We start from the raw sequence: 26,130 nt of genomic DNA, 5'->3' as shown, positions 1-26,130 counted from the left end.
CTGGCCTATAGTTTCTTTTCTTCTGCCTCTCCCTTCTTGAAGAGTGGAGTGACATTTGCTATTTTCCAGTCTTCCAAAATCTAGTGATTCTCGAAAACTCATTACTAATGCTTCCGCGATCTCTTCAGCCACCTTTTTCAAAACTCTGGGGTGCACACCATCTGGTCCAGGTGACCAAGAACCTTTTGTCTAGCTATGGTAACTTCACTCATTTCGTGCCCCCTGTTACCTGGAACTTCCACAGTGAAGACTGATGCAAAATACTTGTTCAGTTTGTCGACTACTTCATTGTCTCCCATTACTTCCTCTCCAGCATGGTTTTCCAGTGGTCCGATATCCACTCTTGCCTCTCTTTTACACCTTATGATTCTGAAGAAATTTTTGGTATCCTCTTTAATATAATTAGCTAGCTTACTTTTGTATTCCTTCTTTACCTTTATGGCTTTTTTAGTTACCTTGTTGGTTTTTAAAAGCTTCCCAATCCTTTAACTTCCCACTAATTTTTGCTCTTATTATATGTCCTCTCTGGTTTTTATGTTGGCTTTGACTTGTTAGCCATGGTTGTTTCATCTTTCCTCTAGAATATTTCTTCCTTTTTGGGATGTGTATATCCCGTGGCTTCCAAATTGTTTCCAGAAATTCTAGCCATTGCTGTTCTGCTGTTATCTCTGCCAGTTTTCTTTTCCAATCAATTCTGGCCAACTCCTCTCTCATGCCTGTAATTCCATTTACTCCACTGTAATACTGATACATCTGACTTTAGCTTCTCCTTCTCAAATTTGATAATATTATGATCACACTCCCCTAAGCATTCTTTAACCTTAAGCTCTCTAATTAATTCTGTTTCATTGCACAACACCCAAACCAGAATAGCTGATCCTCTAGTGGGCTCAACCATGAGCTGCTCTAAAAAGCCATCTCATAGGCACTCTAGAAATTACCCTTCCTGTAATCCAGCGCCAACCTGATTTTTCCCAATCTGCTTGCATATTGAAGTCACACATGACAATTGTAACATTGCCCCTTTGGCATGCATTTTCTATCCCCCATTGTAATTTGTAGGGCACATCTTTACTACTGTTTGGGCTCTGTATACATCAGGGTCTTTTTATCCTTGCAGTTCCGTAGCTCTATCCACAATGATTCAACTCCACTTTCCGTACCTGTGTAACCTCTTTACCTTGGACATTATGCTCCCACCTATAATCTTTCAGTCATGATTCAATAATGCCTACTGTCATGCCTGTCAATCTGCAACTGTGCTGCAGAATACCTTTGGTGCCTCTTCTCCTTCTGCGCCCCCCGCCCCTCCCCCAACAGTATCCAGAGTGATCTACCTGTTGGCCACAGGGGTTCTCTGCACTGGCTCCTTAACCCCTTTCTGACTGTCACCCAGTTTCCTGTGTCATACACCTTGAGTGTAACTACGTCCCTGTATGGCCTATCACCACTCCAGCCTCCCGAATGATCTGGAGTTCATCCAGTTCCACCTCCAATTCCTTATAAGCTTTGAGAAACTGCAGCTGGATGCACTTCTTGCAGTTGTAGTCGTCAGGGGCACTGGAGGTCTCCCTGCCTTCCCACATCCTGCAAGAGGAGCATTTCACTATCCTGCCTGTCATCCCTACTGTCCTAGATGAACAGGTATAAAGGGAAGGAAAACATCTGAGCTTTTCTTTCCTTTGCTTCCTCTAAGTGAAATCTCTCTTTATTGAAGCCTCTGAGAGCTAAAGGCTTGAAATCACCTCTCTGGCTATGTCCACTCAGACAACAGTCTCTGGACTTCCCCTTCCTTTAATTTGCTCTTACTAATCAATCCCAGGTGACAATTGGTCACTGGTCAAAGTTCTGTTATGCTGCTGTGACCTGCTCCTGCCTTTTATCCTCGGGCAGTGGACCTGATTGAAGTCTCCCCGTCGCCAAACTTCCAATATCCAGATTGGCCACTGGTCAAAGCTCTGGTACTTATGCAGGATGTTGTCATTTTTTCTGGTTTTGTCTGTCTTCAAATTGATGTGCTAATGAAAAATCTATTTGCCAGTTGAGTAAGCATTCAGTTATGTGTTAGAGAATTGTGGCTACAGTGTTAAGGCCACATCTCCAATTCTTCCCTGCAACTAGACCCTTATTGGTTTGCCTTGTACGTTTTTATAGTGGATTGTATTTGCAACTTGTAATTTTAGTTCTTTGTTTTTATTGTTTTTAATTAAGGCTCTGAACAACCAGCAGAAGGCAGTGCTGATGAGTGAAAGAGCACTGGGTGTGGATCACCCCAACACAATCCAGGAATATGTAAGTAATCATATTTTAAAACCTAAGAAAGTTGCTCATGCAGCCATGTTGCTTTCATTACTACTGTAACCACCATCTCCAAACTAACCTGCAGAGGTATTTTAGGAGTGTAATCAATCTGTTAAAATAGTGCAGTGGATTAATTGACTGTCCAGTTTCAATATTGTCAGTGTGGCCGTGTTGCATTTTCAGATGCTTGTGGCTATTCTGGTATCAAGGATCAACTTTATTTGCCATATACATTTGTAGGTACAGTGGATTTGGCTAATTAGGACAATCAGGACCAATACATTTGGCCTCAGTTAGCCGAAGTTTGATGGAAATGGTTAAAAAGGTATAAAAAAAGACAAACTACCATTTAACTGATTAATAAGTTATGTACTTAAATGAAATACAGAACAAATTAGAGCACTACTAATACTACTACAATACTATAAAACTATTAGTTCCTAATAGTTAACAACAAAAGAATTCTTTGTAGTTCCTAACTTGTTGAAGTAGTGAAATTCATTGATTTCTTTTTTCACTCCTGGCCGTTTCTGGTATCTCCAAGCCTGAATGCTTGAAACTGCAGCGAGCAAAACAATTCTGAATTGTCTTACTACTCATTTCTCACCAACTATCAGTGACAAAATTCACTGGTTTTTTTGAACACACACGATGGATGCTATTAACTGTTCACTCTATGCACAGTGTAATGTCTAACAGCCATGCAAGTGCACGTGACTTGCGCTAATTAGAAATTGTTCAGCAAAAGTGTCCTGTCCCAATTAAGCAGCATAATGCCCAAAATTAAACAAAGGGAATCCCAGCTACTTTCTCAGTTAGTTTTTGTTCTTTAAGAGTTGTCCCAAATAAGCAGCTGCCCTGAATAACTGTTGAATCAATTAACCAGGATTGACTGTATGAGGAATTTGCTGTGGTGTATTGGTGCGACATGCAGCAAAAAGAAACACCATTCAACAAATATGAAGTATTATAAAGTTTGGATGTCAAGCCTGTGGAGGGAGTGCAGAAGGGCTTTATCAGGATGCTGTCTAGATTAGAGGGCATGTACTGTAATGAGAAGTTGGCCAAATTTCAGTTGTTTTCACTGGAGCTGTGCAGGATGAGGGGAGATCTGATAGAGATTTATAAGATTAGGAAAGGCATAGACAGCATAGACAGACTATTTTTCCTGGGGTTGAAATGTCTAATACCAGATGCCATGCATTTCAGGTGAGAGGGGGTAATTTCAAAGGAAATGTGGAGGGCAGGTATTTTATACAGAGTGGTAGGTGCCTGAAGTGTGCTGTCTGGGGCAATGGTACAGTCAGATACAGGGACCTTTAAGAGATGTTTAGCTAACAGAAATGGAAGGATATGGACATTGTGTAGGCATTTAGATGGCCATTTGATCACTAATTTAATTGGTTGAGCACAACATTGTGGGCTGTTCTGTGTCTAAGTTAGAAGTCAAAGTATGGATATGGGATAAAATGTGAGCTTTTAGATATGAAATTTACTGGCATGGAGATTATAGTAGTGTCTATTTTACCAAAGCGTGAGTGGTGAATGCTACTTTGTTCATCTTGTGTTAATTGAGCTGTGAATTAATCATTTTAAATACCATCGTCGAGCCTGCTTTATTTGCGTACATAATATACAGGTATTTTACAGGTTAGTAAGTGTGAAGCAGACAGCAAAGCTATGAAGCAGAACAAGGGGAATTTATCATCGACAGTGCAGCCTGTCTCAAGAATGGCTGTATCCTAATTTTTCCCCCCAAAGTATCGGGTCACAAGGTAGCATCCTAATCAAAATAAAATAAATGGATTTCCTAAATATAAAATTAAAATCAGAACAAAGGTAACAAGTGGCTGAAATAACAGTCATTGGTCAAGGTTGACCATGGATGTTGAGTCCTAGCTGTCTAGCTACATGAGCCAGGGCAGTGTGATATGGAGAGCAGACTGTTGCCCATGCAGCAGGCTCCCCCTCCACGCAGCTGATCACATAGAACATAGAATAGTACAGCACAGTACAGGCCCTTCGGCCCACAATGTTTTGCCGACCCTTAAACCCTGCCTCCCATATAACCCTCCACCTTAAATCCCTCCATATACCTGTCTAGTAGTCTCTTAAATTTCACTAGTGTATCTGCCTCCACCACTGACTCAGGCAGTGCATTCCGTGCACCAACCACTCTGAGTAAAAAAACCTTCCTCTTATATCCCCCTTGAACTTTCCACCCCTTACCTTAAAGCCATGTCCTCTTGTATTGAGCAGTGGTGCCCTGGGGAAAAGGTGCTGGCTGTCCACTCTTATCTATTCCTCTTAATATCTTGTATACCTCTATCATGTCTCCTCTCATCCTTCTTCTCTCCAAAGAATAAAGCCCGATCTCCCTTAATCTCTGATCTTAATGCATACTCTCTAAACCAGGCAGCATCCTGGTAAATCTCCTCTGAACCCTTTCCTAATCCAAAGGAAAATAAATAAATATAAAATATATAGTTTATATTGGTCACAATTCTTTCAAGACAGCATCCTAATCAAAATAAAATGAGTTATCAAAATATATTTTAATTTATATTTTGGAATATAAAAATATATTACTTTTGTTGCTCAAAAGTAATTAAATAAAATAAGTGGCTGAAGTAATTATTTAAGTAGAATTATAGGCATTTAAGTATTTATTTCCATTTGCAGTGCAGTGATTAGCAAGAATTTAACTACAAATTGAGAAGTGTGCTGTTCTGCTTAGCAGGTGCAAACTCTGTTACCTCACATGCAAAAATAAAGAAAGATTGCGGTCTGAATTCATTGGCCATAGTTCTTCCATGTCAGCTGGATTTGGATGAAGGCTCAGGGCTAAATACTTGTAGCATGGTGCATTGCCTATTCAATTATTGAAAATAATTTCAACAATGTTTAACGACATTTCTCTGGGGATTAGCTATCATTATAGAATACAACAGCAGTGCATGGAGACCTAGTCCACAATCCCATGATGGATGTCTTAAGGGTATGCTCTTAGTAGCCAGTTTATTAGCTATCTCCTGTACCTAACAAAATGGCCACTGAGTGTACATTCATAGTCTTCTGTTGCTGTAGTCCATCCACTTCACGGTTTGACGTATTGTATGTTCAAGGATCCTCCCTGCGTGTCGCTGTTGTAACTTGTGGTTATTTGAGTTAATGTTGCCTTCCTGTCAGCATGAACCAGTCTGGCTATTCACTTCTGACCTCACAAAATGTTTTATTCTACAGAGCTGCCACTCACTGAATGTTTATTTTGTTTTTTGCGCTATTCTCTGTAAACTCTAGAGACTGTTGAGTGTGGTAAACCCCAGGAGATCAGCAATTTCTGAGATATTCAAACCACCTCTTCTGGCACCAACGATCATTCCACGGTCAAAGTCACTTGGATCAAATTTCTTCCCCATTCTGATGTTTGGTCTGAACAACAACTGAACCTCTTGACCGTGTCTAAATGCTTTAATGCGTTGAGTTGCTGTCATGTGTTTAACTGATTAGATATTTTCAGTAATGAGCAGGTGTACAAGTGTACCTAATAAACTGGCCACAGTATTTTCAAATAACTGTCTTTATTGTAATTTTACATTTCAAAAGTGCAACTAGCTGTTTTATCTCACAGATTTTCTTGTCTAAAGATAATTAACTCCACATTTATCCTCTGCTACCTCAACCAAGTGATAATTATTTATGTTTAAGCACTGAATTCAATCACTCCTGCCTTCACATCCTCCTACAATGACCATTCTCCTGCCCCTGACCTCCACTCTGCAGACCGCTGCAGGAACAGTTCCCATTAATGTTTCTGTTCAGTGAACTCTTCCATTTCCATTTGTGTGATACAATTCCCTCATTTCTTTTTTTAAAAGTATAGATTTTCCAAAAAACACTCAAATGGTTAGAATGCTCAAGTTGTTGGCCCAGTATAGAGCAGTAGGAGCATTTCTGAGCTGTTTGGTTTAATTGCTTTGACTAATGCAAGAAAAACTGTTTTGTACATATGCATCAGGCCCCAGTGTATTGATCTGTTTTGATCTTTGGCTGTCTCTTTGCCAAAGTTGGCTGCTATCTGGAAGGATGCCATTGCTTAGCTTCCAAGGTGTCTTAGGAGCAAGAGGAGAGCATTTAACCTCGAGTTGACACTGGCATTGATAGGAGTAGACATCACTGTTAACAGAGTGGTCCAAATGCCACATTATAATAATATTCAGTACTCGCCTCTATCTGGCCGCTGACCATAGTGATGGGATAATGCAAGCCAGTCCCTGAGAGATTTGTGTTTTAAAGCATTCTATCACGGGCTCAAAATATCCTCAGATTGCATTTTGTCAAACAGGTTTTGTTTCTTTTGTTTTGCAGATGCACCTTGCCTTGTACTGCTTTGCTAATGGCCAATTGTCAACTGCCTTAAAATTACTGTATCGATCTCGCTACCTCCTGATCCTGGTGTACGGTGAGGATCACCCGGAAATGGCCCTGCTGGACGTGAGTATCTGCATTTTGGAGAATTCTAGCCCAGCTGCTGATGGGTCACTGAAGGGGGAAGAAAGTCTAACAAGCCTTGAAATAGAGCTTTATTGTTTTTGGAATCATTCATGCTCCAGGTATTGATTATAGGGTTCCAAGGTAGATCAGAAGATCTGTCTATAGTTTCAAAAGTTCTGCAGCATTTTGCTAAGTATTGACTGCGGGCTTACTGCTTAGTTTCCCATTCTTACTAACGGCTTTTATACCTTTCCTTTCACAGACTTCTGACCTTACTTTCAAATTTTTCTTTCTTCTCAGAATTGGGGCAATTATTTTGCTGGCAGTAACCTCTTCCAGTTTTCTTCGCGTTAACTCTGAAGTTGTCTGCTGATCGACCCTTAAGCGTGGTTGCTCCGCACTATTTACAGCTTTAACTAATCTCCAATACTGCAGAGCACAATTTGCACACAGCTAAATATGGTGAAAACCCTGAAATGACGACGTCTTTGATGCCACATCTTGCAGGCTACCAATCCCAGCCCTGGCTGAGCCCGGACCACTTGTAACCCCAAATGTTGTGATTGGCATCATACAAAATAGTGTATGACCACACATCCACTTGAATGATAAATCTGCCTGGTCTTCATGTCCGTACCTGTCTTGGTTCATATCTGTGAAATCCTAACATACCATTGTTACCTGTCAACTTAACTACCCTAACACGTGCCTCGGAGCCCTCAGGCTGCTCCATAAAGAAGGCTCATTTGATCCTTGTCTTGTTTACCCATCTGAGTACTGAACTCTGCTCAAAAAACACAGTGTCTGTCATATCCGACGGTGACAGGAAACGTGCAAGAGAATTTTTAAAGAGGAAGAGCCATTGGGAGTCTGGATCCAGTGGTACTAGTAGTCATCATAATGAGGTCTTCCTTGGTTGCTGTGGATGACATAACATCTGTGACCTATCGTGCCCTTCGCTCTCCACAGAACAATGCAGAGCCGCCTTCCTGGCCATTGGACCTCACTGTAGATCTCATCCACCCAGTCCACTGGAGCTGACTTCACATGCTAGAACAGGCATGCCCCTATCTCACTGGGGTGTGAGGCCCTCCAGCTACCCTCAGTTGATTTAGCCCGCCTGTTGGAGCAGTGTACTGCGGTGTAGCTGCTGTCACATGCAAAAAGTATATTGACTGGTTGCATCACTGCTTGATATGGAAGCATCAATGCCCTGAGTAAAAATCGCACAGAAAGTACTGGATGCAGTCCAGTCCATCACAGGTAAAGCCCTCCCCACTACTGAGCACATCTACTCAAAAGCACTGTCATGGGAAATCATCTTTAAATAATCAAGGACCCCTACCACCCAGGCCATGCTCTCTTCTCGCTACTGCCATCAGGGAAAAGGCTCAGGAGCCTCGGGACCCACATCACCAAGTTCAGGAACAGTTATTACCCCTCAACCATCAGGCTCTTGAACAAGAGGAGATGACTTCATTCACCCCATCACTGAAATGTTTCCACAACCTATGGACTCACTTTCAAGGACTCTTCATCTCATGTTCTCAATATTTATTGCTTTCTTTATATTATTATTATTTTATGTTTGTACATTTGTACATATATTTATTTTGAATTTGGAGCCACAGGTGGCAGCTGTATACCGCAGTAAAGAACTGATATTTAATATTTTTTTTTATTTTTAAGTACTTCAGTGATCTTATCCCCAACCTGCAAAACAGTTCACTACTAATTCTTTGTCCATCTCTGATTTTTAACCCCTCTTACAATGGTGGTTATGATGTGGTCCTGAGCTCAGCACTTCCCTGTTTCAAACTATTCATTGTCCAGTAGATATCTTCCTGAAGCTCTTTGTCAAGTATTCTGGGGCATCTCAGTGTTAACTTTGTGAAGCTGAGGTGTAAATATTAGCCAGGATAGCAGAGATTCAGATTTATTTATCATATGGTCTTTGAAACGTGCAGTGAAATACAACATTTGCGTTAGCAGCCAATACAACCCATAGATGTGGTGGGAGCAGCCCACAAGTATCGCCAGCGTATTCCGACACCAACATAGCATGCCCACAATGCTCGGTAGAAAGCAGAACACATGAAGTGAAGAAACAATGGCAAAATATGTTCCTTTCCTCCCTCACTCCCACTCACAGTGGCATAGTATCATTTGCTTCTGCCTGAGAATAGTCGGGGCCTGGATTTTACCAGCCCATTCAACTAATATTTCTACTCAGAGAAATAATCCTGCAGACTTGTGCAACAAACTACTCTAATTTACAAGTGCATTTGATATATTTTCTGTTGCAGAGTAATATTGGTCTTGTGTTACATGGTGTTATGGAATATGACCTTGCCCTGAGGTTCCTGGACAGTGCGCTGGCTATCAATGGAAAATATCACGGAACAAAATCTCTCAAAGTTGCCTTGAGGTAATAAATTATTAGTTATCTTACGCTTTAAAAAATTTAATCTTTTCCTTTCGTAATAGTGAAAACTATTTTAAGAATAATCTAAGAATGAAATTGTTTTGTTTTCTTTCCCCTCTATTTTTCCCTCCCCCACTGCTCGTAGCCACCATCTGGTAGCACGTGTTTATGAGAGCAAAGCAGAGTTTCGATCGGCGCTACAGCACGAGAAAGATGGTTACACCATCTACAAAAACCAGGTCAGTCTTGCAGTTTCAGTGTGATCTACACATCTCATTTGCACCTTGTCACTGTCTGGCTTGGTGTTAATTATGCCATCTGCAGTCTATGTTTGCTGTGCACTCAAACTGAAGGAATATCTATTATTACCACTAGAATGTGTCAGGTCCACAGGGTTTTCTATTTGTTTTTAAATTAATTTCTCTAGCTTTTTGGGTTTCCCTTTCACATAGTCAATAAACTTCCCCCGAGCTTGCCTTAATGTTGCCATCTCGTCCCTTTTCCCTGCTAGCGATCCCATGATCAGCTGATTTGTACACAGCTTTTCAGTGAATCGGTTTCTCTTTGGTGTCCGCTGCTTTCCAATGTCGTATACACTCAGTGGCCATTTTATTAGGTACACATCGTTAACGCAAATATCTAATCATTCGGCATCAACTAAGTACGTAAAAGCATGCAGACGTAGTCAAGAGGTTCAATTGTTCAGACCGAACATCAGTATGGGGAAGAAATATTACCTAAGTGTCTTTGACCATGCAGTGATTGTTGATGCCAGACAGAATGGTGTGTGTAAATCAGAAACTGCTGATCTGGGATTTCCACACACAACAGTCTCTAGAGTTTACAGAGAATGGTGCGAGTAAACCTAGCGATTATAGGCCTGTCAGTTTGACGTCAGTGATGGGTAAATTAATGGAAAGTGTTCTTAGAGATGGTATATATAATTATCTGGATAGACAGGGTCTGATTAGGAACAGTCAGCATGGATTTGTGCATGGAATGTCACATTTGGCGAATCTTATTGAATTTTTTTGAAGAGGTTACTAGGAAAGTTGACAAGGGTAAAGCAGTGGATGTTGTTTATATGGACTTCAGTAAAGCCTTTGACAAGGTTCCGCATGGAAGGTTAGTTAGGAAGGTTCAGTCGTTCGGTATTAATATTGAAGTAGTAAAATGGATTCAACGGTGGCTGGATGGGAGATGGGTGCTATATTTTGGTAGGAATAATCCAGATAGGACATACATGGTAAATGGTAGGGCATTGAAGAATGCAGTAGAACAGAGTGATCTAGGAATAATGGTGCATAGTTCCCTGAAGGTAGAATCTCATGTGGATAGGGTGGTGAAGAAAGCTTTTGGTATGCTGGCCTTTATAAATCAGAGCTTTGATTATAGGAGTTGGGATGTAATGTTAAAATTGTGCAGGGCATTGGTAAGACCGAATTTGGAGTATTGTGTACAGTTCTGGTCACTGAATTATAGGAAAGATGTCAACAAAATAGAGAGAGTACAGAGAAGATCTACTAGAGTGTTTCCTGGGTTTCAGCACCTAAATTACAGGGAAAGGTTGAACAAGTTAGGTCTTTATTTGTAAAAGGTTGAGGGGGGACTTGATAGAGGAATTTAAAATTATGAGGGGGATAGATAGAGTTGACGTGGATAGGCTTTTTCCATTGAGAGTAGGGAAGATTCAAACTAGAAGACATGAGTTGAGAGTTGGGGGCAAAAGTTTAAGGGTAACACAAGAGATAATTTCTTTACTCAGAGAGTGGTAGCTGTGTGGAACGAGCTTCCAGTAGAAGTGGTAGAGGCAGGTTCGGTATTGTCATTTAAAGTAAAATTGGATAGGTATATGGACAGGAAAGGAATGGAGGGTTATGGGCTGAGTGCGGGCCAGTGGGACTAGGTGAGTGTAAGCATCGGCATGGACTAGAAGGGCCAAGATGGTCTGTTTCTGTGCTGTAATTGTTATATGGTTATATGTTTATGGTTATATGGTTAAAATAACATTCAGTGAACGGCAGTTCTGTGGGTGAGTGTGCCTCATTAATAAAAGGGGTCAGAGGAGAATAGCCAAACTGGTTCAAGCTGACAGGAAGGCGACAGTAACTCGTATATCCATGCATAACGCACGGTGTGCAGAAGAGCATCTCTGAGCGCACAACACATTGAACCTTGAAGTGGATTGTGTAGGGCAGCGGAAGACCACGAACACACTCAGTGGCCACTTTATTAGGTGTGGGAGGCTGTCTTTTAGATAGGTGATGGGACACTGAATAGATGCATCAGCATGTTTATAGTGTACATGGAGCTGGCTCGGCTAAGTGGACCAGTAAAGGTGGTTGTGGGTTATCCAGTTAAATAATGTCGTATATTGCTTTTTCTCCTGCCTTTGGTTGGGATGACATTATCAGTGTCACACAGTCAGGGTGGTGCCTCAAGATAAGGCATCTTTTATTATGTCTGAGGACTGTCTGTGCAGAAAGCTGTTTCATTGCCCCAGTGTTAACAAGCCTGGACTAGAGCCTTACACAAATGATTAGACTTTAAAATCCCACCACTACAGCTGGAGAAATTGGGGAAAATTCTCTAATAATTGAAGAAAATGTTAAAAATCAGCAAAACATTTGGTAATGAGGACCACAATATTTGCATTTTCTTGTAAAAATCTCTGATTCACCCAAGCCTTTTAAGAAGGGTTTCTGCTATGTGTACTTTACTCTGAAGTTACCTACCCAGCCTAGCCTGTCAGTTTAATTCGCACTGGTCCTGTCAGAGAATTGGAATTAAAATAACTTTGAGGCATCAGAGAGACTGGAGTTTGGACCAACGAGCAATTCTTTTTTTTTAAAATATGGAACGCTTCACGAATTTGCGTGTCATCCTTGCGCAGGGGCCATGCTAATCTTCTCTGTATCGTTCCAATTTTAGTATATGTGCTGCCGAAGCGAGCACAAGCAATTCTTGGTGAGGGGAAGGGAATTGTTTTGGGTCAAAATAATTTTGGTTAGAGTTATGGTAGATTACTGTATCACATTGAACCGCCATTGTTGGGAATTACTATACATTGTGGCTGTTTATTTTAAAGAGAGTTTGCATGTGTTTAAACATGCTTCCGTGCTCTTATTGGATATATTACTTCAGAAAATAATTGCCTCAATTTGTTCCTTTGAATGAGATAGATTATACAATAAAATGCTATTTTTGTGGTTGACAGCATTTAAGCCAGCTGTTAACCAAATTTAAAATCCTCACTCCTAAACAAAGATTTCAACACCCACTGGAACCATTTAGAGGAAGTCCAAATTTATCGTTATTTTCAAGACCATTATTTTGTAGGAACTGATTTGCATTCTAGTCTTTTCTCTTCAGGGTTTAAGTTCAGCCAGAGTGGAGAGTCAAAGAGATGGATTTCGAGTCTCCCTGTCATGCAGACTGCCTGTCCACCTGCCTGATCAGTGTTTGTTTAATCAGCATCCAGCATTTCTCAGATCTGGATGCTTTCCATATACACGCCACTCCTGCATTCATTGCTATTTTAAGTGAGCACTTTGGGGGGGGGGTGGAATTTGTGGTTAGAAACAGAACAAAATAGAATGCAAGCTAGGGAACAAAGAACTGAGGAGGAGATCGAAAGAAATGTTGCAAAATCAGTGTGAAGAGTTTAATGGGATTAACTCACTGTCTGTTCTCATTTCATGTACTCATTAGGTGTGTAATGTTCAAATATACACTGGCTACTTTATTAGGTAACTCCTGAAGCTAATAAAGTGCCCACTGCACGTGTGTTCATGGTTTGCTGCTGTAGTCATCCACCTCAGGGTTTGACATGTTGTGCGTTCAGAGATGTGCTTTTGCACAACTACTGTTGTAACATGGTTGTTTAGGATACTGTTGTCTTCATGTCAGCTTGAACCTGTCTGATCATTCTCCTCTGACCTCTCTCATTAACAAGACATTTTCACACATAAAATGACAGCTCAGTGGATGTGATTTTTTTTTCAACCATTCTCTGTAAACAGTAGAGATTGTTGTGCGTGAAAATCCCAGTAGAGCTACATTTTTTGTGACACTCAAACCGTCCTGTGTGGCACCAACAATCTTTCCACGGTTAAGGTCATTTAGATCACATCTCTTGCCCATTCTGATGTTTGGCCTGAACAACAACAGAACCTCTTGACCATGTCAGCATGCTTTTATGCATTGATATGCTGCTACGTGATTGGCTAATTTGATAATTATTGAGAGCAGGCCTACCTACAGAACTGGCCACTGAGTGTATTTGCATACCAAATCCAAATTAACCTGCACCGTGGAAGTGCACGCCCAATTCTTTTGACGGCCTGAAATATTGTGAATTGTGCAAAGTGGTGTCGTTCTGGATTGTGTGCTGGGTATCTCTAAAATGGATCTACCTGCGTATAACAAAGCCCCAACAGAACTGTATTAATAATAATGTTTCAAATTTGCTCAGCTCTGAGACAAGGACTTAAAAGTGCATGCAATTCTTTTAAAATTAATTATCCAGTAAATACTTAATCTGTTTTTATCCGCCTCTGTTTTAATTTCTGATACAAACAAAACACGCCTGATCCACAATCTAAGTGGCAAAGCATTAGCATTTTGCACAGGGTATAATGATATAACAGCCATTTTCCCTCACTACAACACTCCCACACAGTGCTGCAGCCTTCACATTCAAACTGCAGTGAACTGTGGTGGTGAGACTGTTGGCATTAATGGAGGAGTGTTTTCTATTCCTGGCACTCCTCCTGAACGTGGGCACAATTTCAAAAGCACTGTTTCTCTGCAAACAAGCCAATCACATCATAATAATTATTGCCACTCCTCCTCGTGACTTGTGTTAGCACTGCCAAATTAAGAATTGGCTTCCTCGTTGTGGAGCTGCCAGTCTGCCTTCTCAGCTGAGAGCCTTTCACAGATGGGCAAGGTTAACAGTGTCTCAGTAAGCAGTGTGATGCCTCGAGTGATCACTGGTTGGTCTCACTAGTGAGATTGTCCCGTGATTGTGATTAGGGTGGCATGGCTGGAAGGGCCTACTCCACGCCCTATCTCAATAAATAAAATTCCTGGTCTTTTTAGAAAACTGACCTGGATTCTGGCTTAATTTTAATTATTGCACTGTGCTGAGAATGCAGAGGGTATGGGGTGCAAGGGGAGGAATTTGGTGAGAACTCCAAATTATTTTGCACTGAGTGTGGTGTGTTTGTGGGGTGGTCTGCTGTAGGAGGTGGCTGGGGCAAGTACAATGGCAGCTTTTGAGGGTGGGTTATGGACCAAAAACTGGTGAATGGGACTAGCTTAGATGGGGCATCATGGTTAGAATAGTCTAGTTGAGCCAAAGGCCCTGATTCTAGGCTGTATAACGCCTGGACTATTCTGTCTTGTGCTCTGGCCATCGGTGAGTGAGAGCAGCTGTGAAGCAAGACTGCCAAAGGACCACATTAGGGTTTCCCCCAATAACTTCATGGATTAATGCCCAGTTACATGGCACATCTAGAAAGATCCCATTTGTGTATCTCAATAACAGTATGAGGCCTCTGTAGGTCAGAGTCGACCATGGATGTTGCTTCCTAGCTGTCTAGATACACGAACTAGGACAGTACAATATAAAGAGCAAACTGTTGCCTATGTAGCAGCTCCCCCTCTCCACGCATCTGATGAACCCAAAGGAATGGCAGAGATTGATAGTTGGGCACCAGCAGCGTTGCAGGAGTTACTAGGCAGCATTGAACTCAATGTAGGACTACCTTAAGGACTGTAACTCTGGACATTTCCCTCAGGGTTTACTCCCGAAACCTCCCCATGAGTGGGTATGGCCACAAGGCAGCGGAGGTTTGAGATCAGAGTCTTCCTTCTCCATCTCAATAGCAGTTTTATTCATATGGTACATCCAAGGTAGTAAAATGTCCCATGGTAGGATCAGGAATACGTGACCTGGGTTAAGCAGGATGTCATAGAATACCGTATTGCCTTTGTCTTGAAGTTGGACAGGAAGTTACTGAGTATTTCCACTGAGCTTGCATAATCATAGCCAATGGAGAAAGTAAGGTTCCTAAGGTTGGCAGCAACAAGTCACCTGGCATCTCCTGTTGGTTATCCAGAAAGGGGTTTATGTCGACAGAAATTTGACATGTAGGTTAAAAGTTTTGAGGCTCTTAAAGAGAAGAGTCTCCACTAGTGGGTATTGCACAAGTGACTGACTTCAAGAGAGAAAAGAAATTGAGACATTCATAATATCTACAACATCTGCTCGACGTGTCATTTAATTAAAAAAAATTCAATGCATTGTGAAATGTGTTTTGAAGAGAGGAACACTCACGGATAATTTGGGTGATGGGGTATCTCTTTCAAATAAGTGGGATTTTTTTTCCTGGCTTGCCTGGTGCTTAAGAGTTCTGTGTAATTATCACATACACAAGCAAGGTGATGTGGAAACCGTGAGATGCAATTATTTTCACCAGCAGCTCATCACCTTGACTAATTCTTCAATTTGAATTGGGCAAGAGAACCTGGCTTATTACCAAGTTATGTTTTTCTCGTACGGGATTTTGAATATTTACATTAATCTGTACCTATTTTACTAAGTCACTCCACAAAAGCATCAATTTACAAAATCTTCCCTGTGAGTGTTTCTTTTAAATATGATAAACTCACTTGTATCAGCCCAAGTTGCATTTATTTGTGGCTGACACGGACACAAAGGGCCAGTGGCCAACTCTGATGCCATAAATCTGTATGATTTCCCCACCAGTTTAGTGCCCGGCACTGATTCTAACTGGTTTTCTGGGCGCTTACAGTAAGATTTCTCTATGGTGTTGCACTTCACTTATCCACAGGAAGTGGACATCACTGACAAACTAGTATTTATTGTCCGTTTTTTAGCTGCCCTCTGAACTGCCTCCTTGCTGGGTCTGTTCAGAGGGCAGTTAAGATTGAACCACATTAGTGGGACTGGAGTTACCTATAATCCCTTGTCCCTTCGTCAGTTAAGGATGGCACATTTCCTAATGACGAACTAGTTGTCTGATGGCTGAGAAGCATAAGATACTGGAGGAATTCAGCAAGTCAGGCAGCATCTATGGAGGGGAATAAAGGGTCGACATTTTGGGCTGAGACCATTCTTCAGCTTGTCTAGTGGACTGCTGCTGAAATTTCTAATTCCAATATATTTAATTGCTTCAGTTTAAATTCCTCTAGCTAAAGAAATTTCTCCTCATCTCTGTTCTAAAGGGGCGTCCTTGTATTTTGAGACTGTACCTTATAGTCCTAAATTTCTCCCCCCCCCCCCCCCCCCCGCACTATAAGAAACATGCTCTCCACATTAAATTTCACATCACATGCTGGTGATGATAAATCTGATTCTGATATCCACTTTTTCTAGGCCTTTCAATATTCAGTAGGTTTCAACGCCACTCATTCTTCTAAACTCCACTGAGTACAGGCCCCTAGCCATTCTGGTATGTTGACCCTTTCAATCCTGGGGTTATTCTTGTGAACCTCTTCTGAAAATCCAGGCCTCTGGATAGTAGTTCACTAACTTGCACACGATGTCCTGTCTACACTAATTCTCACTATGGATAATGACTGGAATGTTACACGTGAAACTCCTCCCTGATTCCCTTTCTCACCTCTCTCTTCCCAGCTGGGTGAGAATCATGAGAAAACCAAAGAAAGCTCGGAGTATTTAAAATACCTCACGCAGCAAGCTGTAGCCCTCCAGCGTACCATGAACGAGATTTACAAGAACGGATCAAATGCCAGTATTCTTCCACTCAAGGTAAGTCTGGTGTCATCCAGAAAGCAGGCCTGCTGAGAGATTTTCTTGCTATGAACTGCTAAGTTAGCGATTCTCTAAATGATAAAACAGCTGACTATATATTATGCATGTGTTGACCAGTAACATCAGATACAATTTAGTCCAGGGGTTTCCAAACTTTTTAATGCGATGGACCAACGCCATTATGCAAGCATTCCCAGATTGGGAACCCCTGATTTGCTCATGTCCTTTCAATGAGGAAACTAGTATCTTATTTAGTTTCTTGTACTTGCTTCGCCCAATACCTGCTCATCTTGGCCATGGTTTTCTAATCATAAGTGCTGTTGAAAATCAGATTTATAATCAAGAGATTCTGCAGATGCTGGAAATCTTGTTAACAGGCACAGAATGCTGGAGGACTACTCAGCTGGTCAAGCAGTATCTATGGAGGGATGTCTTGGTGAAGAATTTTGGCTAAAACATCGACTATTTCCCTCCATCAATGCTACCTGACCTGCTGAGTCCCTCCATCATTTTGTGTCTGTTGCTTAAATTCATTATCACTGACACATGACGTGAAATTTGTTGTGTATTATTCTCTTTTGATAATTCACTTCAGTGTCGACTAGATCCCCATATCATACGTAAGGATGAGCATTTGGAATGTCGCTGCTTATCCATCTCGGAAGTGTGACTGGTGTAGTTGAAGTTTGGCATCCTACCCTGTTGTAAGCTTTGTACTGCTCACAAAAGCAACTCAGAACATAGAACAGATGTATAATTAACTAAATTGTACAGCACAGTAGAGGTCCATTGACCCATGGTGCTACGCCAACCTTTTAGCTTGCTCGAAGATCAGTCTAACCTTTCCCTCTGACATAGGCACATGGATAATAGAAAAATGGAGGGCTAAGAGTCTCTTGAATCTCCCTAATGTATCTGCCTCTACCACCACTCCCTGCAGGGTGTTCCATGCACACGCTAGTCTCTTGTGTATTTTTTAAAAAACTACCTCTGACGTCCCCCTATAAGCTCCATCGATCTCCTTAAAATTGTTATCATGTATTAGCCATTTCTGTTCTAGGTAAAAGATGCTGGCTGTCCACTATATCAATGCCTCTTATCATTTTGTATACCTCTATCAAATCACCTCTCATCCTTCAAAGAAAAAGCCCTAGCTCGCACATCTATCCTCATAAAACATGCTCTCTAATTCAGGCAGCATCCTGGTAAACCTCCCCTGCACCCTCTTTAAAGCTTCTGCATCCTTCTTGTAATGAGATGACCAGAACTAAACACAGTAAAATCTACTTCCTTGATGTCAGTTGCAAAGCGTGTATGTACGGAGGAGGGTAGGGGTGTGTGTGTGTGAGAAATTTCAGAATGAATTTATTTTCCAAATGGAAACTGTTTTACTGCCCCATTCTACATCCCACTCTGGCCTAATAAGAGACTGTTAGCTTAAAAAATTATTTTTAAAGATAAAATTATTTTTATTTACAGCATCCCCAGAGGGGAGTTTCCTCCTTTCACAGCTAAATAACAGCACACATCCAAGTCTCTCGTCTTGTTTCTGAGGGTGAACAGTTTTTTTCACTTGCTCTGAAAACAATAGTCCTCTAAGAAATCACCATCTCCATTGGCCACCAAGAGTTAGCAAACCCTGAGATTGACACCAAAATGTTTCCAATTTGGTGGGATTGTGACTTCAAAAACACTAGCTATTCTCTACTGATTTGAGGTAATTTAAAATCCACATCTCCTGGCTTTACCATAGGTTCATTGGCATCAACTTCAGGAAAACTACTATTATTTGAAGCCCTTCCTAATATTGATGTCAAGTAGTTAATCCTATCTGGATTATGCAGCTTTACAGAGACTGTGTCATTAGTAACATCCCTAGTTAATTCTCAGTTAGAGAGTCTTAACTTTAATGTTCTGGCTCAGGCAGAGAGAGTGGTAGTTGGACGAGGGGCAGAAGCTCCTGGCTGCAACTCGAGCTTTTGGGTCCGTTCTGAAGCAACGGACAGTCTGCTGGTGGGACTCAGCAGGTTGAGTGGAATCTGCAGAGAGGAGTTGTTGATGAGGAGGGCGATCCCTTCTCCCACCACACCCCACAGATGCTGGTTAACCCTCTGAGTTTCCCCCAGCAGATGGTTTCGTGCTGCAGGTACAATGAGATTAAATGCAGAAGAAAGAGGCCTCTGCTTCTAATCCTGCACTAAAAATCACAATCAAAATAATCTTCTTGTGTAAAACGTAATTTTTTCTAGACATGAGTGGTTTACGTTCCCCTTACTTTACCAAATGACAGAAATTTTTACTGGAGGTGGTGACACTTCTGTAAAATGCTATACAGCTTTCAAAACAAAAGTTGCTTTTCTGAATGTTCTTTGACTCCTAGAAAACATTTCCATGAACTGTGGGAGCCAGGAGTGTATCTGGGCTGAGCAGTTTGGATGGGATTTGACTGTGGGGGGCAACGTGGCTGATTTTGAATCTGTGCTTGTCTGATGTATGTGTTCACATTGTGGCAGGGTTTTGCACTACTTGGCTGTTTTATTTCTCCCCTTTTCATCTCCCTAATTTTACCTCCTCCCCCATTCAGCCCGCAGATGTGTGTGTCAGTTCTGGTGTTTCTGCCTATGCTGTGCTGTGAGCAGCCAGTTCAGCCTATAGCCACACAGCACACTAAGCAGTTTAACATTTCCAGCCAGGTTAACGTGCTTGTCAGCAGATCTGTCTGGGGAGAGGTTGTGAGAATTTACAGCCGCCTGCCTTGCACTCTGTTGCAAATAATTATGAAGCCTAGCTTGTAGTGGAGGTGTTTTTGATGGAGGAGTTAACCTCACCATCAGAATCAGGTTTACTTTTCACCAACATACCTTGTGAAATTTGTAGTTTTGTGGCAGCAATATAGTGCAATACATAAAATACACTGTATACATTAGGAAATTATACCCACATGCACATACTGTATGTGTGTTAAAATTAAATAAGTACAAAAAGAGGAAAAATAGTGAGATAATAGTCATGGGTTCATGGTCTGTTCAGAAATCTGAACGTGGAGGGGAAGAAGTTGTTCCTAAAGTGAGTGAACTCTGGCTCCTGTGCCTCCTGTCTGATAGTAGCAATAAAGAAGAGAGCATGTCCTGGTGTTTACAGATCCCTTCCCCATCCCCCCAAACATCTGTAACCCTATTACAAAGATCCCTGATAGTCCAAAATATCACTTAAAAAATAATAGCTTCCATTTTCTAAAATCCCATGTGTTAAGTACAAATTATTGTTGATTTTTATTAGAGCTATTATTTATTAGAAACTTTTTAGTGTAGCCCAGCCAGCAGCTGCCTGGAACGGATCTCATTGGAGCTCTGTGGTACATTCGGGTCACAGGCTAACACATGGAGCTTGACATTTAATTCCCTTGATAGGATTACTGCCTTCCTTAAAGACATTTGAGCCAGCATTAAAACATCTCTACAGCCTAAGGAACAGACGAGTGTTTGTGATGGTGGCAGAAATCAGATACTGTGGCAGTTCACTGGCAAATGTTCTCATGTGTTGTCTGGCTCGGTTATTCCTCTTGTGATTGTATTTACTGGGTTTGTTCACTGATCCTTATTTAAAGCAGGTCTCTCTCCCGCTGTTTTCATCATTGGGCAAGAATTTTTTGAGCAAAGATCTGCCAAAAGTGCTGTCTGCATTTGAACCTTTTGCTTATTCAGTTCTGTGATCTTGGGTTAATTGTCCTCAGATATCAATGACCAGGATTCATAGTGAGATAATTCAACAACTGCGTGCTTTTAGTGTTAGCCAGTCATTTTCCCTCGTATCTCTCCCCCCCCCCCCCCCCCCCGGTCAATAGAATCGCTTTTACTGTGGAGCTTGAGGTTGCCATAACAACAGAATGGTTTCCCTGTGCTTTTAGCAGAAGCCTGAGAGAGAGATGTAAGATTCATCAACTAGGGAGACCCAGGTGTGACTGGCAGCCATTTGTCTCCTGCTCCCATATTGCGAAGGCTAGTAGTCACTCTTGCCTCTCTGATAGAAATGATTTCTATATCTAATATATTGTGCAGCCTAATTCAATTGGTTCCTTCTGTGTACAGCTACTTCAGCAAATTAAAGTTGTATATCGAGGTTGTGGATTGACTTTCGGAATGATTACAGCTCTTAAGGCCACTTTGGCCTAAGTCCATGAATGTTCAGGTAGCTCCTCTCCCCAAAGCCTGCTAATACTCTTCTCGGATAGTCCGAGCTGCCTTTTGAACGCTACAATTGAATTTGCCTCCAGTATCAGCTCGAGCAGTATATTCCATGACCCAGCCACTTGCTGTGTTTTCTCGGTGGGGGAGGAGGGGGCTGAATTTCTTAAGTGCCTTTCAGAACATAGAACTGTACAGGCCCTTCAACCTAAAATGTGTTGTTAAACTGTTAACTTACTCTAAAATCAATTTAACCCTTCCCTCTCACATAGCTCTCTATTTTCTATCATCCATGCCCCTATCTGCAAGGGTGCCTAAGACTTTTGCACGGTACAGTATTTGTACAGAGGCTGGAGCACCGGGGTAAGGGTGTGGGACAGGTGGCAGAGAAAGTGGCAGGAATAGGGGTTGGCACAGGCGCAGATACACCCAGCCCTGAGACACCAGGCAAGGCCATTTGATTCCAAACAATTGATCATTACCAAATGGCTTTCTAGCGCTTCTCCCTCCCTCCCCGCTCCCTGCCCCCTTCCCACTCTCAGTCCACAATAGAGACCCATATCAGAATCAGGTTTACCATCTCTCACATGTCATTGATTTTGTTTTTTTTACTGTGGCAGCAGTACAATACAAAACAAAATTACTACAATACTGTGCAAAGTCTTAGGTACTCTATATATGTGCCTAAGACTTTTGCACAGTACTGTAAATCTCTTAAATGTCCCACCATTCTCTGTAAAAATAAATTACTTCTGACATACCCTATGTACTTTCCTCCAGTCATGTTAAAATTATACACTCTTGTGTTAGCCATTTTGGAACAATGTGCTGGCTGTCCACTCAGTCTGTGCCTCACCTTCATTCTGTATCTGCTAGTTCTTTAACCGTTCCTCCCGTGGTTTTAAATTCCTCTGTTTGGTTCCTCTTGCAACCCCCTCTGCTCCAAGGGGAACTGGCCTGTTTCCTCTAATCTAATCATATAACTGGAATCCCCCCTCCTCCCATCGTTTTGATGAATCTCTTCAGCAACCTCTCCAGCCTCACCACATCTTTCCAGAAGTGCTGCCCGGAGCCTGACACGAAGCTGCAGTTGTAGTTTTGGCTGAGGCTGGATCAGACTCAGGTTTATCATCACTGATGTGGAGAACACAGAATAGTACAGCACAGTCCTCCCATCTTTTTCATCCATGTGTCGATCTACGACTCTCTTAACGTATCTGCCTCTTAACACCACCCCTGGCACCCACACACCCACCACCCTGTGTTTTTTTAAAAAAATATTACCTCTTGCATTACCCCTCCCCCCAACTTTACTCCAATCATCTTAAAATTATGTATATATTGTGAAATTTGTCATTTTGTGCAACAAAATCTGATGGCATAGGGGCAGAAGCTGTTCCTAAAATATTGAGTGCGGGTGTCCAGGCTCTGTACCTTCTCCCTGATGTCAGTAATAAGAAGCAGGCATGATGATCCCAGATGGTTGGGATCCTTATGATGGATGCTGCCTATTTGAGGCTGCACCTCCTGAAGATGTCCTCTGGTGGATGTTGTTGTGTCTGTGGGGTAACTGGTTGAGGGGTCTACACCCTTTATAGCCTCTTTCAATCCAGCGCATTGAAACCTCCAGACCAGGCAGCATGCTCTCCACTGTACATCTGTAGAAATTTGCTGAGGTCTTTGGTGACGGAAACCAACCTACTTTTGAATTCAGGGGCTCTCCAAAGCTTGGTGTAGTCGCAGTCGCAGCTCAGGCTATCGTTTTGCTTGTAGGGAGAGTTTCAATCCTCACTAGCCCATTCCCAAACATTTCAAGGTGAACCAGGTTTTCCAAACAGGGTTTAACTCGCACCTCCCTCCTCTGGTCCTGTAGCAGAGCACAGTTTGTGATTGTTGATTTACTGAAATGTGCTTCAAAACCACTAATTATCCTTTGTCTCCACCAGTTCACAGCTCCCAGCATGTCAAGTGTTTTAGAGCAACTCAACGTTATAAATGGGATTCTCTTCATTCCCCTCAGGTAAGGACCTAGCGCTAAATTAGCTGTTCCAGAGACCTGATCTCTCGCGTTGTCTGTCTGATGTTTACAAGTTCTCACTATGACTGCACAAGTTTCCCTAGATGCTCCAGTTTCCTCCCAGATCCCAGAAGTTTGTAGATCAGTGGGCAATGTACAAAGAGTGGCAGATCTGTGGGAAGTTTATGGGATTGAAAGTAGGATTGAGATAAACATGTACTTGACAGTATGTAGTTTGTGGGCCGAAAGGCCTGTTTCCTTTCTATTATGATTATATCCACCAAGCTGGTTCTAGCATAAGTAAAGTAAACCTTTCAATTTTGCTTCTCCACTCGTTTCCCATTGCCAGCTCAGAATTCTTTCCCAGGTATTCTGTTTGAAAGGCATCGTTTGATTGCCTCGGATTGAGGTGCTGGTTCTCCTCCCACCCCTTCTTCCAAGCTTTTAAAAAAAAACATTTGCTTGCACGAGCTTTTGCTTTACAGCCAGAAGGAACTAGAGAGCCTGAAAGCTGAGGTCCACCGGCGGCAGCAACTGCAAGAGGCAGGCAAGAGGGCGGAGTGGGACGACCCCACCCAGGAGAAAGGGACTGAGCCAAATCACAAGGAGGAGAGCCAACCAATTACCAAACCGTCCGCAGAACAGGCTTCGGCATAAAAGGGTATCTTTCCGGAACCTTCTGGAGTCTAAGGCCTGTGATGACCTCTGTGCTGTGGGCTAGAGGAGACTTTGTGGCAATAAGTGCTGTGTCTCGCGTGTGCACAACCAAAAAATGCACTGGTACTATTAATGTGTTGTATTTAGTGTTTTTTTTTGGGAAAAGAAAAAGAAATTAAAATCCTGCCAATAGCAGATCTGAATAATATCAAAGCCTTAGCAGTGGCAGCAACTGCACAATGAGTTTTCTAAAAAAAAAATTATATTAAAAAAAAATGCTAGATGTTTGGAAACTGTCACTTGTAAAGTTATACAACTCACTTGTACAGTCAGTAAAACAATCAGCCATTTGTAAAGTACATGTGTAATAATCTGAAAAAACTGTACATATATCAAATTCCAAATGAATGATCCTTGAAATACTTAAATACTCAGGTCATTATGTTGTACAAGGGCACCAACTGAAAAAAAAATTGAGACTTTGATATTCAGAACCAACTTTTTCTGTTCAGTTTTGCAACTGTTAATGACTATTGCTGCTTTCCCAGCTAGTCCAGCAAACTTAGCCATAAATCTGATTTTAAAAAAACTGTACAGGGCAGTGGAAAGATGATGCTGTGACTCTCTCCCCCCCCCCCCCACCCCAAAATCTTTCACCTTGATTTTCCTGTTCAAATTTTTTTCAAAAACTGGTGTCTTTTATATCCCAAAAGCTGCCCAAAGGATTTCAAATAAGTTGCTAACAGGATTGTTTTCTCTGGGAGAGCTCCCCTCCAAACTCAAATTGGAAAAGTGTCTTTAAAACTAATGAATAATAATTAGAATCAATCTGTACTTGTTTTTTTTTCGTATCGCGCTGTGACACGTTTCAAAGCTGAGTGTCTGAGGGACGGTGGGATTTTCTTACTACGTGTGGTGAAGCCACTTGCATCTAAAGAGCTGATGTTGCACGGTGAACTCACGGGGAAACCTTTTATTTTCCGGTGATGACTGTGACCAAGAGAGATGGTCCTCCTATTTTTTTAAGTTAAAATCCCTTGAACAATGTATGTATGTTGTGGTACTGATGATGCAAAGATACATTTATGAAGAGAAATAAGTGCTATATAGTATATTCTCAAATTGTATAATCGTATTTCATGTGATGTGATTATGAAATCATTACACAGTAACTGCCTCTCATTAAGAATGTGTAATAAGTGTTGGAGTAAGATCATTTTCTTTTTATCGGGGTAACCATGTGATTGTCTAAAAGTTGCTTCCCAAACTATAGTCTGGGTGTATCTGATCAATGCAAAATCATTTTTATTGCTGCACTCTTCCCCCACTGACAGTCGACGTTATGCTAGTAGCTTTCAGATTTTTTTCGCACGTTGGTGACGCCTCTGAAGAGGTGGGGGTGGGACTGCGTGTCAGTGTGTGGTAATTTGACAAATCTGTGTAGGAAGCAACAGACGCTGAGGGGGAATCTTCAATGCAAAGCAACTTGTTCTTAAATTATTTCAATTCACCACCAACTATTGAATAAATGATGAACAAGAATATGTTGTTTACCTGTTCAGTTCACTTTATTTGCAAAGAAACGGGTGTTCTTTTTAAAACCTCTCATCTTGATTCTCAAACTTTGCTACACATTTCCTTTGTCGTCTCTTAAAAGCCAACATCAATGTTTAATGTTTGTGATTACTTTTTTATTTTTAAACTTTCCTTTAAGTCAGGAAGCAAAGACTCTGCTCGGACATAATGGATCCAGTGCTACCCGCCCTGTGTCCCTTAATCTGCACTTCAGATTATCAAGTATGTAAAATGTACTGCTGCTAGCTTTCCACAGCACATTGCCCAATTCCCCACCCCGTATTTACAGTGTAAACGGCATTATAAAAAGTTGTTCAAAGTTTACAGTGCAACGAGTGAGGTAGTAGAGAGGGATGAGGGTGTCTAACTAGAATAGCTGATCAATTGATTGTCTTGGAAGAATCTTTTAAGATGGTGTGAAGATTTTGTTTTAGTACCTCTATAGCACTTTACAGAAGGGAGCTTTTGGAAAAGCAGTTTGCAGGCTGGGTGTTTTCCACAGATTTTTTTTGCTGCCCACTTTGTCCTATAGTCATAGTAGACTGCAGCCAATTTCAGTCAGTTAGAGTAATTGTGTATTTAAAATAATTACAAGTGATTGCTGCTATTTTACAAATGTGTTACTGAGAATTCCCTTTGGGGAATTGTCCTCCTTTTTCCATTTGATTGCTGC

General features: G+C 41.5%; 1 protein-coding gene and 1 non-coding gene across 5 annotated transcripts in view; one reads left to right on the top strand and one right to left on the bottom strand.

The window, feature by feature from the left end:
- cluha (clustered mitochondria (cluA/CLU1) homolog a) overlaps positions 1 to 25,424 on the top strand; it is a 96,585-nt gene extending 71,161 nt beyond the window's left edge. For all 4 annotated transcript variants that reach the window (XM_073053283.1, XM_073053285.1, XM_073053284.1 and 1 more), the window contains exons 20-26: positions 2,212 to 2,292; positions 6,670 to 6,795; positions 9,102 to 9,223; positions 9,366 to 9,459; positions 16,887 to 17,021; positions 23,155 to 23,228; positions 23,711 to 25,424. In XM_073053283.1, the coding sequence (XP_072909384.1) occupies positions 2,212 to 2,292; positions 6,670 to 6,795; positions 9,102 to 9,223; positions 9,366 to 9,459; positions 16,887 to 17,021; positions 23,155 to 23,228; positions 23,711 to 23,882 (804 nt within the window). In that variant the 3' untranslated portion in view covers positions 23,883 to 25,424. The remainder of the gene's footprint in view (positions 1 to 2,211; positions 2,293 to 6,669; positions 6,796 to 9,101; positions 9,224 to 9,365; positions 9,460 to 16,886; positions 17,022 to 23,154; positions 23,229 to 23,710) is intronic.
- Positions 12,069 to 12,175, bottom strand: LOC140732566 (U6 spliceosomal RNA). The gene has a single exon (XR_012100093.1). It is a non-coding gene; the product is annotated as a U6 spliceosomal RNA (small nuclear RNA).
- Positions 25,425 to 26,130: the final 706 nt, after the last annotated feature.

Source organism: Hemitrygon akajei, chromosome 8, assembly GCF_048418815.1.
Source record: "Hemitrygon akajei chromosome 8, sHemAka1.3, whole genome shotgun sequence".
In the NCBI taxonomy this organism is placed as follows: Eukaryota; Metazoa; Chordata; class Chondrichthyes; order Myliobatiformes; family Dasyatidae; genus Hemitrygon; species Hemitrygon akajei.
This window is presented reverse-complemented; position numbering and strand designations above follow the sequence as displayed.